The 13,342-nt window shown below is 52.7% G+C and overlaps 1 protein-coding gene across 4 annotated transcripts in view; it reads left to right on the plus strand.

Annotated features, from left to right (window-relative positions):
* The window catches only part of LOC138487603 (uncharacterized), a 277,207-nt gene that overhangs the window by 159,791 nt on the left and 104,074 nt on the right, over positions 1–13,342 (plus strand). Inside the window, exon 6 of one of the 4 annotated variants that reach the window (XM_069614071.1) lies at positions 7,345–7,428. In XM_069614071.1, coding sequence (XP_069470172.1) covers positions 7,345–7,428 — 84 coding nt within the window. The remainder of the gene's footprint in view (positions 1–7,344; positions 7,429–13,342) is intronic. The other 3 variants (XM_069614073.1, XM_069614072.1, XM_069614074.1) reach the window with 3 other exon arrangements.

Raw genomic sequence — 13,342 nt, forward strand, 5'->3', positions numbered from 1 at the left:
GGTGCCCACACTCGCCATGATCAGGCACTCTTCTCGATTTCCCTCCATGGAGCCATCTCACAGGTGCCCACACTCGCCAAGATCAGGCCCTCTTCCCTATTTCCCCCCATGGAGCCATGTCCCAGGTGCCACTCTCGCCATGATCAGGCCCTCTTCTCTATTTCCGCCCATGGAGCCATGTCCCAAGTGCCCACACTCGCAATGATCAGGCCCTCTTCTCGATTTCCCTCCATGGAGCCATTTCACAGGTGCGGGCACTCGCCATGATCAGGCACTCTTCTCTATTTCCCTCCATGGAGCCATGTCCCAGGTGCCCGCAATTGCCATGATCAGGCACTCTTCCCTACTGCCCTCCATGGAGTCATGTCCCAGGTGCCCGCACTCGCCATGATCGTGCCCTCTTCTCTATCTCCCTCCATGGAGCCATCTCACAGGTGCCCGCAATTGCCATGATCAGGCACTCTTCTCGATTTCCCTCCATGGAGCCATTTCATAGGTGCGGGCACTCGCCATGATCAGGCACTCTTCTCTATTTCCCTCCATGGAGCCATGTCCCAGGTGCCCGCAATTGCCATGATCAGGCACTCTTCTCTACTGCCCCACATGGAGCCATGTCCCAGGAGCCCGCACTCGCCATGATCATGCCCTCTTCTCTATCTCCCTCCATGGAGCCATCTCACAGGTGCCCGCACTCGCCATGATCAGGCCCTCTTCTCTATTTCCCCCCATGGAGCCATCTCACAGGTGCCCACACTCGCCATGATCAGGCACTCTTCGCTTTTGCCCTCCATGGAGCCATGTCCCAGGTGCCACACTCGCCGTGATCAGGCACTCTTCTCTATTTCCCCCCATAGAGCCATCTCACAGGTGCCCACATTCGTCATGATCAGGCACTCTTCTCGATTTCCCTCCATGGAGCCATCTCACAGGTGCCCACACTCGCCATGATCAGGCCCTCTTCTCTATTTCCCCCCATGGAGCGATGTCCCAGGTGCCCACACTCGCCATGATCAGGCCCTCTTCTCGATTTCCCTCCATGGAGCCATTTCACAGGTGCGGGCACTCGCCATGATCAGGCACTCTTCTCTATTTCCCTTCATGGAGCCATGTCCCAGGTGCCCGCAATCGCCATGATCAGGCACTCTTCTCTACTGCCCTCCATGGAGCCATGTCCCAGGTCCCCACACTCGTCATGATCAGGCACTCTTCTCGATTTCCCTCCATGGAGCCATCTCACAGTTGCCCACACTGCCCATGAATAGGCCCTCTTCTCTATTTCCCCCCATGGAGCGATGTCCCAGGTGCCCACACTCGCCATGATAAGGCCCTCTTCTCGATTTTCCTCCATGGAGCCATGTCCCAGGTGCCAGCAATCGCCATGATCAGGCATTCTTCTCTACTGCCCTCCATGGAGCCATGTCCCAGGCGCCCGCACTCGCCATGATCATGCCCTCTTCTCGATCTCCCTCCATGGAGCCATCTCACAGGTGCCCGCACTCGCCATGATCAGGCCCTCTTCTCGATTTCCCTCCATGGAGCCATCTCACAGGTGCCCACACTCGCCATGATCAGGACCTCTTCTCGATTTCCCTCCATGGAGCCATCTCACAGGTGCCCACACTCGCCATAATCAGGCCCTCTTCTCGATTTCCATCCATGGAGCCATCTCACAGGTGCCCACACTCGCCATGATCAGGCCCTCTTCTCTATTTCCCCCCATGGAGCCATCTCCCAGGTGCCCACACTCGCCATGATTGAGCCCTCTTCTCTATTTCCCCCCATGGAACCATCTCACAGGTGCCCGCACTCTCCATGATCAGGCCCGCTTCTCGATTTTCCCCCATGGAGCCATCTCACCGGTGCCCACACTCGCCATGATCAGGCCCTCTTCTCGATTTCCCTCCATGGAGCCATGTGCCAGGTGCCCACACTCGCCATGATCAGGCACTCTTCTCTACTTCCCTCCATGGAGCCATGTCCCAGGTGCACACACTCGCCATGATCAGGTCCTCTTCTCAATTTCCACCCATGGAGCCATGTCACAGGTGCCCGCTCTCGCCATGATCAGGCACTCTTCTCTATTTCCCTCCATGGAATCATCTCACAGTTGCTCACACTCGCCATGATCAGGCACTCTTCTCTACTTCCCTCCATGGAGCCATGTCCCAGGTGCCCACACTCGCCATGATCAGGCCCTCTTTTCAATTTCCCCCCATGGAGCCATTTCACAGGTGCCCGCTCTCACCATGATCAGGCACTCTTCTCTATTTCCCTCCATGGAGCCATCTCACAGTTGCCCACACTCGCCATGATCAGGCACTCTTCTCTACTTCCCTCCATGGAGCCATGTCCCAGGTGCCCACACTCGCCATGATCAGGCCCTCTTTTCAATTTCCCCCCATGGAGCATTTCACAGGTGCCCGCTCTCGCCATGATCAGGCCCTCTTCTCTATTTCCCTCCATGGAGCCATCTCACAGTTGCCCACACTCGCCATGATCAGGCCCTCTTCTCGATTTCCCTCCATGGAGCCATGTGCCAGGTGCCCACACTCGCCATGATCAGGCACTCTTCTCTACTTCCCTCCATGGAGCCATGTCCCAGGTGCACACACTCGCCATGATCAGGCCCTCTTCTCAATTTCCACCCATGGAGCCATGTCACAGGTGCCCGCTCTCGCCATGATCAGGCACTCTTCTCTATTTCCCTCCATGGAATCATCTCACAGTTGCTCACACTCGCCATGATCAGGCACTCTTCTCTACTTCCCTCCATGGAGCCATGTCCCAGGTGCCCACACTTGCCATGATCAGGCCCTCTTTTCAATTTCCCCCCATGGAGCCATTTCACAGGTGCCCGCTCTCGCCATGATCAGGCCCTCTTCTCAATTTCTCCCCATGGTGCCATCTCACAGGTGCCCGCTCTCGCCATGATCAGGCACTCTTCTCTACTTCCCTCCATGGAGCCATGTCCCAGGTGCCCACACTCGCCATGATCAGGCCCTCTTCTCAATTTCCCCCCATGGAACCACCTCACAGTTGCCCACATTCGCCATGATCAGGCACTCTTCTCTACTTCCCTCCATGGAGCCATGTCCCAGGTGCCCACACTCGCCATGATCAGGCCCTCTTCTCAATTTCCCCCCATGGAACCACCTCACAGTTGCCCACATTCGCCATGATCAGGCACTCTTCTCTACTTCCCTCCATGGATCCATGTCCCAGGTGCCCACACTCGCCATGATCAGGCCCTCTTCTCAATTTCCCCCCATGGAGCCATCTCACAGTTGCCCACACTCGCCATGATCAGGCACTCTTCTCTACTTCCCTCCATGGAGCCATGTCCCAGGTGCCCACACTCGCCATGATCAGACCCTCTTCTCAATTTCCCCCCATGGAGCCATCTCACAGGTGCCCGCTCTTGCCATGATCAGGCACTCTTCTCTACTTCCCTCCATGGAGCCATCTCACAGGTGCCCACACTCGCCATGATCAGGCCCTCTTCTCAATTTTCCCCCATGGGGCCATCTCAAAGTTGCCCACACTCGCCATGATCAGGCACTCTTCTTGATTTCCCTCCATGGAGCCATGTCCCAGGTGCCCACACTTGCCATGATCATGCCCTCTGCTCGATTTCCCTCCATGGAACCATGCCCCAGGTGCCCACACTCGCCATGATCACGCCCTCTTCTCGATTTCCCCCCATGGAGCCATCTCACAGGTGCCCACACTCGCCATGATCAGACCCTCTTCTCTATTTACCGCCATGGAGCCATGTCCCAGGTGCCCACACAAGCCATGATCAGGCCCTCTTCTCGATTTCCCTCCATGGATCCCTCTTCTCAATTTCCCCCCATGGAGCCATCTCACAGTTGCCCACACTCGCCATGATCAGGCACTCTTCTCTACTTCCCTCCATGGAGCCATGTCCCAGGTGCCCACACTCGCCATGATCAGGCACTCTTCTCGATTTCCCCCCATGGAACCATCTCACAGGTGCCCACACTCTCCATGATCAGGCCCCCTTCTCGCTTTTCCCCCATGGAGCCATCTCACAGGTGCCCACACTCTCCATGATCAGGCCCTCTTCTCTATTTCCCCCCATGGAGCCATCTCCCAGGTGCCCACACTCGCCATGATCAGGCCCTCTTCTCGATTTCCCTCCATGGAGCCATGTGCCAGGTGCCCACACTCGCCATGATCAGGCACTCTTCTCTACTTCCCTCCATGGAGCCATGTCCCAGGTGCACACACTCGCCATGATCAGGCCCTCTTCTCAATTTCCACCCATGGAGCCATGTCACAGGTGCCCGCTCTCGCCATGATCAGGCACTCTTCTCTATTTCCCTCCATGGAGTCATCTCACAGTTGCTCACACTCGCCATGATCAGGCACTCTTCTCTACTTCCCTCCATGGAGCCACGTCCCAGGTGCCCACACTCGCCATGATCAGGCCCTCTTTTCAATTTCCCCCCATGGAGCCATCTCACGGGTGCCCGCAATCGCCATGATCAGGCACTCTTCTCTATTTCCCTCCATGGAGCCATCTCACAGTTGCCCACACTCGCCATGATCAGGCACTCTTCTCTACTTCCCTCCATGGAGCCATGTCCCAGGTGCCCACACTCGCCATGATCAGGCCCTCTTCTCAATTTCCCCCCATGGAGCCATCTCCCAGGTGCCCGCTCTCACCATGATCAGGCACTCTTCTCTACTTCCCCCCATGGAGCCAACTCACAGGTGCCCACACTCGCCATGATCAGGCCCTCTTCTCAATTTCCCCCCATGGAACCACCTCACAGTTGCCCACACTCGCCATGATCAGGCACTGTTCTTGATTTCCCTCCATGGAGCCATGTCCCAGGTGCCCGCACTCGCCATGATCAGGCACTCTTCTTGATTTCCCTCCATGGAGCCATCTCACAGGTGCCCACACTCGCCATGATCAGGCACTCTTCTTGATTTCCCTCCATGGAGCCATCTCACAGGTGCCCACACTTGCCATGATCATGCCCTCTGCTCGATTTCCCTCCATGGAACCATGCCCCAGGTGCCCACACTCGCCATGATTAGGCACTCTTCTCTATTTCCCCCCATGGAGCCATCTCACAGGTGCCCGCTCTCACCATGATCAGGCACTCTTCTCTACTTCCCCCCATGGAGCCATCTCATAGGTGCCCACACTCGCCATGATCAGGCACTCTTCTTGATTTCCCTCCATGGAGCCATCTCACAGGTGCCCACACTCGCCATGATCAGGCCCTCTTCTCTATTTCCCCCCATGGAGCCATCTCCCAGGTGCCCGCACTCACCATGATCATGCTCCTGCAATCTGTGCACATGAACCCCAGACACTGCGCATGTGCACAGGCACTAGGAACATCAGCAAGGAACGATAAGGAGCCTGGAAGGACTTACCTGGTACAATTCCTGCACACGGGGGAGAATTTCCAGGTATGTCCGCAAGATTTGGGCAAATCATCCACTACGTTTGGAGAGAACATTGAGGAGTTAGGTCAATAAGCCGAATGCTGAATGCTGAGATGTGCGCATGTGCGACCTGCATGTCACAGGCTCCAATCCCCCATGTGCTCCTATCAAGCAGGGGCATTTCTAAGTACTATTTAGTTCAGCAACTTATTTACAGAACAACAAAATGAAAACATTTGCAAGGAACCTTCGTGAGATTTGTGGCATGACATATTGTTGGTAGTCTTCTGTACCAAGGCCCAGTGCACTCTGGGACAAGTAGTCCTGGTGGATATGGGAGCACGTCTATACTGGGCACAGGGCATTCTGATGGCAAGGGGCAGGCTACTGGTTACAAGTGTTGCAGTGTTACAGCCATGGGTCACATTGCAGTGTTACAGATACGGGCTGTGTTGCAGTGTTACAGATACCGGCCGTGTTGCAGTGCTACAGACACAGGCCGCGTTGCAGTGTTACAGACACGGGTTACATTGCAGTGTTACAGACACGAGCTGAGTTGCAGTGTTACAGACACGGGCCGTGTTGCAGTGTTACAGACACGAGCCGTGTTGCAGTGTTACAGACACGGGCAGTGTTGCAGTGCTACAGACACGGGTTACATTGCAGTGTTACAGACACGAGCCGTGTTGCAGTGTTACAGACACGGGCCGCGTTGCAGTGTTACAGATACGGGCCGTGTTGCAGTGCTACAGACACAGGCCGCGTTGCAGTGTTACAGGCACGGGTTACATTGCAGTGTTAGAGACACGGTCCGCGTTGCAGTGTTACAGACACGAGCCGTGTTGCAGTGTTACAGACATAGGCCATGTTGCAGTGTTACAGACACGGGCCGTCTTGCAGTTTTACAGACACCGAAAACGCACCAACGCTCAGTAACCGTTTCTTCAAACTGAAGCTGCCAACAGCACATCAAAGCTCTCCTGCTCTTCTCCCGCTCAATCCCACTAACAGACCCCGCAATCCCCCTTCCATTGCTGATCTGCCAGAGCGCCAAGAGACCACGCCAGTGGTGACAGTGCGTTGTACAAGACCCATTAACATTTCTGAATTTTCGTTCTGGGGATTAAAATGTCGGCTTTGCAGCACTCGCATTAAATGCTGCGTTTCCTGGTATCCTTCCAGCCATCTCTTCACATGGGATATAAAGACGTGTTATCACCTTATTGGTTCCTCCACATCGGCCATTTGATTACAAAGAAGGGTTTAAAGTTCTTCGGGGGGCATTTAGTGTTTAAGCTCCCTACTGGCTCGCCGCCTCGTGATAATCAGTGTCTTATCAACCTTATCTGGTTGTAGGTGAATTTTCTTTTAATGGGGGGGTTCCCCCCGAACCCCCCATTTTATTTTGAACTTTTTTTATGCATACCAAACACAAAAATATATATAAATAAAAAAACATTGAACCCTTTTTTTCCTGTCCTTTTGATGTCGAACAAAAGGCCTTCAATCCTTTTGTTTTCGATCCTTTGGCTGGACACCCCTTACTTTATCGCCAGTGAAATGTATGCACCCCAGGGATGCCTCGAATGTGTTCCATCTAAGCTGGGGGCCCCCACATATCTTCAGCCGGCCTGTAACCTGTGCTTTCACCAAAGTGCACCACCAGAGCGGGGGCAGCAGTGGAGGAGAAGGGACGCCAATGCAGGGTAAGAGCTGAAATCCCCCATGGAAGGGAACACACAGAGGGCAGGAGGGGACTGTTCAGAGTGGGCACTCGGCCACTCTCTAGGATGACGGGGGATTTCCAGACCTGAGGAATGTCGTGAATAGTCGCTTTTCTTGCATTTTGAAGGATTGATATTTTGATGATGAATGTTTCGTCACATCCCTGTTGATCACGTGTCCTTTTACCTCCAGAAGATTACTGAAGAAGCATGTGTCATGGAACTGACGGTGCACGCCTGGCAGAAAACGGTCAGTGAGATAACAGCGCTATTGAAGGTGGGTTTTATGATATGGTATTTTATTTGTATCGCGCCCATACACAATTGTTTCAAGGTGCGACGAGGCAAGGGAGGGGTACAAGGGAAGACAAAACAACGCTCTTACTAGGCCCAGTGACACTGAGAACGTGTAAGTGCAGGGGAGGAGTGGAGAGTGCTGAACAGGTAATCCAACAAAAGCTGGTAGTGCAGCCAGCAGGTGGCAAGTGCCAGAATTAAGCTCTGACAACAGGTGTCAATAAGTGCAGGTAGTGAGGCTGTAGGGATGCAGATACAGACCCCCAAGTTCAGGGGTTGCCAGGAGGCAGTGCGGTTATGCAGCAGGGAGGGCAGGGTCTGGGCCTGTAGTCAGAGGGTAGCCTGATGCCTGGTGCAGAAAATATAGAGATCAGCAGGGGAGAGGAAGAGAGAAGGCGGAAGCAAAGAGGAAGGTCTTGAAGTGCTCCCGGAACCGAAGATGGTTCTCCTCAAGTGTCAGGGAGGCAGGAAGGCTGTTCCAGAGGGAGGCCCCAGCCAAAGAAAGAGATCTGCCCCCAACTCGTTGCTTGGAGAAGCGACTGACCCTGAGGTAGTTGGAGGTGGAGGAGCGAAGAGCTCGGGTAGGAAGGTATTTATGAAGGGGGAGTTGAAGGTATTGCGGAACCAGGCCTCAGAAGGACTTGTGGACAATGCAGAGGGTCTTAAACTTAATCCTTGCAGCCACTGGCAGCCAATGAAGAGATTTCAAGGCTGGAGAGATATGATCCCTGGCCATGAGGCCAAGGACAAGTCTCGCAGTCCTATTATGGATAAGTTGCACAGGGCGGAGAGTAGAAGCAGGCAGATTTAGAAAGAGGCTGTTGCAGTAGTCCAGCCTAGAGAGAACCAGAACTCTGGAGACAGTGAGCTTCTTGGGGAAGGAGAGGAAAAGAAGAATACCTCTGAGGAGGTGCAATTGGTAGTGTGACTTCTCAGAGACATCAGAGATGTGTGGAGAAAAGGAAAGAGTGGTGTCGAAGAAGACCCCAAGGTTCTTGGCATTGCAGGTGGGAGCAGGGAGAGGGCCAAGGGAGGCCGGCCAGCGGGTGACAGGAAAGGATGGTGCAGGAGTGCCAATCAGGAGAATCTCAGTCTTACTGCCATTAAGGCAGAGGTCGTTGGTGGCACACCACTCCTGGATAGCAGACAGACAGTCAGAGAAGAGAGAGGGAGAAGAGGCGGCAGAACGCAGCCTGAAGATGTGCTGAGTGTCATCCGCATAGCACTGGATGTTAGAGCAGAGAGCAGCAATGCAGTGGGCGAGGGGTGCCAGGTATTGGTTGAAAAGCCAGTTAGAGAAGTTAGACTCTTGGGGGACACCACAAGTGTAAAGTGAGATAGAGGAGAGGAAGGACCCAAGTTCGACCTGGGAGGGTCAGATGGAGAGGAAGGAGATCAGCCAGGCCAGGGCCTGATCAGTGATACCCAGGTTGTCACAGAGGCGGTTGAGCAGGATGGAATGGTTGACCATGTCAAAGGCAGAAGAAAGATCGAGAAGGATGAGGATGCAGGGGAGATTAGAGTCAAAGTTGGAGAGCAGGTCTTCACAGATGTTCAGGAGAACAGTTTCCGTACCTCTGGCTGCTCTGAAGCCAGACTGATGGTCATGGACACAACCAATAGAATCAGTGTGAAGATTAAGCTGGGAAATGGGCAGCTTTTTCAGGAGTTTGCCCAGGAAAGGAGTGATCGAGATTGGGTTATAGTTAGCTAGGCATGAGGGGCCGGCTGAGGGTTTATTGAGAAGAGGGTGCACAAGACAGTGCTTCAGAAGAGAGGGGAAGGCTCCAGTGATGAAGGCGTCATTGCAGAAGTCAGCCATGGTGGGAGTGAGCGTGTCAATATGGTCCTTGATGGTTTTGGACAAACAGGGGAGAACCTGTTTTGACGAGATTTTCATAGATCAGACTTGTCTAGAAATCTCATCAGGGGAGAACTGAGGAAAGGAAGAGAACGAGGGAGGAGAGGCGGCTGCAGGGGGGCAGGAGGTAGCAGAGAGAGAAGTTGGAGGAGGAGGAGATGACGAGAGGGTGAACAGGATGTCTTGGGATTTAGAGATGAAATGAGAAGCCAGGTCCATGCAGAGGACTTGGGAGGGGACAGGAGAAGTAGAGACTGCAGCAGGGTTGGCCAGCTCCTTGCAGATTTTGAAGAGTTCGGCCGAGTTGTTAGATGCTGCAGAGATGCGGCCTTAGATGTGGGATCTCTTCTTAGTGCAGGCAGAGAGGCGGTATTGCCTTTGGAGCAGGCGGCAGGCCAGTTTGCCAGAGGATGTACAGGATGCCCGCCATTTCCTCTCCGCCACCCTACTCTTGCGTTTAAGGGTGACGAGGTCAGAATGGTACCAGGAGAAGCACTTGGCTTTGGGCTTCAAGCGGATACTCATGACAGGGGCAAGGACATCAAGAGTATCAGAGATAGAAGAGCGGAGCTTGGCAAGGGCTGTCAGGATGAGAGTCAGCCAGAGGGGGAGGATGGGGAGAGAAAGTGGCGGCAAAAGCCTCAACTGACACACACTTCATGGGCCGGATGACCGAGAAGGTAGGTGGCAGTGCTGGAAATGGCTTGGCCTGTGGGGTGGAGAGGTAGAGATGGGACGAAAGAAGAAAGTGATCGCTCCAGGCGAGAGGAGTGGTGAGGGGGTTAGAGAGGTGGAGGTCAGAGGAGATGAGAATATCCAGAGTGTGCCCTGCAGAGTGACTCGGGCCGGAGGGGAGAATAGAAAGAGAGAGAGAGAGTCGCAGATGTCGTGAAAGAGTCCAGAGGAGGGACATGAAGCATCCAGGTGGATGTTGAGGACTCCAAGGAGGAGTGGTCGAGACCAGAAGGGAGGAGCAGAGGTCCGCCCACTCGAAGAGGAACGAGGTAGTCTGACCGTGTGGCCGATAGATAGTAGCAATGGTGAGAGAGTGGCCAGGAGAGAGAGAGAGAGAGCCTGCAAACAAGGCATTCAAAGGAGGAGTAGGCTTGCATTGTAATCACACGGGCATGAATCACGTGAGGGCACTGGAGGAAGCTGCAATTGATGGTTTGCACAGTGAGGGCGGTCTCTAGCATTATATCCAGCAAAGGGTGGAGTGCACGGCAACAGACACACTGTTGCATAATTCAAGGATGCTAAAACATACTGTCCTCTTCTACCATCATGGAACATTCATCATACCCATCATCCAGCCACCCACCCACCCTTCCTTCCATCCATCCATCCATCCATCCATCCATCCATCCATCCATCCATCCATCCATCCATCCATCCATCCATCCATCCAGCTACCCTTCCACCCACCCATCGCCCAACCCACCCATCCTCCAACTCATCAGCCCACCCATCCATCCACCCATCCACCCACCCACCCACCAATCCATCCATCCATCCATCCGTCCGTCCGTCCGTCCGTCCATCCATCCATCGATCAAGCTACCCATCCACCCAGACACCTACCCACCCATCACCCAACCCACCCATCCTCCAACTCATCCGCCCACCCATCCATCCGTTAACCCACCCATCCTTCCTCCATCCAGCCACCCTTCATCCATCCATCCATCCATCCATCCATCCATCCATCCATCCATCCATCCATCCATCCATCCATCCATCCATCCATCCATCCATCCATCCATCCATCCATCCATCCATCCATCCATCCATCCATCCATCCATCCATCCATCCATCCATCCATCCATCCATCCATCCATCCATCCATCCATCCATCCATCCATCCATCCATGAGAAACGCTGATGTAGGGGCATAGCAGCCACTTCAGTGATTGCATTGAACTATCCAGAATCCCTGCATTAATACTAGAATAGACTAGAATGCACATGCATGTGCCAAGGAAACTATTTTCTCCAGTATTCACACATTCATTTAATCTCCATGAGTGTCCGACACGGGTTGTTTCCTCCACTGCATTTACTCCCTGGATGTTCTAGATGAATTGCTGCCAGTGCACACTTGGGCATTCCATTGCATCCCGCTCCCTGGCTATGTCTTGCTTCCTGGTTGGCCTGGACGTGTGATCTCAGAAATGGAAGGCCACCTGTGAGGGTGAAATGTAGTACAATGCTGCTGGTGATTCTGTTTCTGAAAGTGGGATCCGCTAATCAGACCCCCTTTCATTGTGCTCCCTCTTGAATGGCAGGATCTTTGGACCTGCCATGCAGTGGCAGCAGAACCAACAGCACAGAAGGAACCCCACCTAAAAATGAATCGAGTGGGAACAGTAAAGCGAAACACAAAAACAAGAGATCCAATCGGAAAATAAAACACTTAATGGAGTGAAAATAAACCAAATACTAAGAAAAGTATTTAGAAAAAAGCTACATATAAACTATCCACCACCAAGTATCAGAACAGTCAAGAAGATATAGAAGAATAAATAGACAATAAAATGAGTGTTGAGAGCAAACCTTGTGACCACAAAAGGGGGTTGAAAGAAGAAAAAGAAGAAAGCCAAACCGTGCTGCCCAAAAAATGCTTGACATAAAGTGCAAAGGAAAAGCAGTCGGTGCACTAAAACTGCGTGCCCCGCAGAAAATAAATGTGCAAAAATGTAGCCGTGTTGATGTACAACCCGGCGAGTTTACATCCGAGACCAGACCTGTGTGTTGGCCTACTCTACACCAAGGTGCTATGCAATATACTTAAGCTTGTATTAAATAATAAATGGCAGTGAGAAATAGCGTGAGTGATCAATGAAATGTCAACTGGCTTAAATGGCCACAGCAACTTCAGAGGCCAAGCCTTCATCAGGGCAAGTGCAGACTCACCAAGGCCAGAAGAACGCATGGGCATCGAACCTAATCTACTGGAAATAAGTGAATAGATTCGATATCACTCCAGTCGAACAATGAAGCAAATATCGGACAACTCAGCGGAGCATGTCCAAAACTCAAATGTGTGTTCCTGAAAACAACTGCTCAAACTCAAAGTTCCAGCAGGCAAGGGTGGCTTTTTATATCAGCACTTCTGGCTCAAAATATTATAATTGTGTATCCCAGCAGCCTAGTAGCAGTTATTAACTTCTACATATAAGCCATGTCTAGCCATGACATGGTGGCTACTAAGATCACACAAGTATAAAGCCACGAGCATTGGGTGTCATATTATTGACAGCTTGTTGAGATGACTCATTCATAACAGTGCCTATTAACTATCTGGCCTGAATGTAAACCTAGCTTTGACCCTCCTGAGGATGGTTGACACCTTCGTCCAAAGAAAAAGGAATCCTCCCCGTGAGGTCCCCTGAGAACTGATGCTTCAAATACTGTTCTGTCATGTCAATGGCGATCTCAAACCAGGGGGCTGATTACTGGAGTTCTTTTAAAGTAGGCAGACAGAGGACAGAGGAAGGGGATGGGGTTTGAATAGGACAGAAGGGAGGTTCAACCCGCAGAGGAGGGGTCTCACCATCTTGGAGTTTGCTGGGGCTCCTGAATTTCCTGCCCCCGCTCAGCACTGCATGAAGACAAGGTACACTAGGTATGTCATCAGCAGGCAAGGGGCACTTGTCACAGAAGCCTGGATTGGACACCTAACAGGCTTGCTGTGGACCAATCCATTGTGGCATTTGTCTTATATGAGGGGGAGACCCTCCTCTTAGTTGATACATTTTGAGAACCCTTTTGAAGACAAGTCACTGGAAACTGATTGCGAGAACAGTCCACAGCAACGTCTTCTGCTAGAGAGGAGGAGACCAGAAGTTCCAACCAAGAGCAAAGCTTCTCTCCCTTATTACTATGGGATTTATTGAGGGGGGCTGGCTTTGAGAAGCAAGAGAGCACTTTTCAGAGGTAACAACAGAACAGATATACAGCGGGGGGAGCATACAGAGGGGCACAGAGGAGGGGTACAGCCTTAGAGGGTGGTGGCGAGGAGACGGGTAGACT

This window comes from Ambystoma mexicanum, chromosome 9, assembly GCF_040938575.1.
Source record: "Ambystoma mexicanum isolate Mex_15411 chromosome 9, UKY_AmexF1_1, whole genome shotgun sequence".
In the NCBI taxonomy this organism is placed as follows: Eukaryota; Metazoa; Chordata; class Amphibia; order Caudata; family Ambystomatidae; genus Ambystoma; species Ambystoma mexicanum.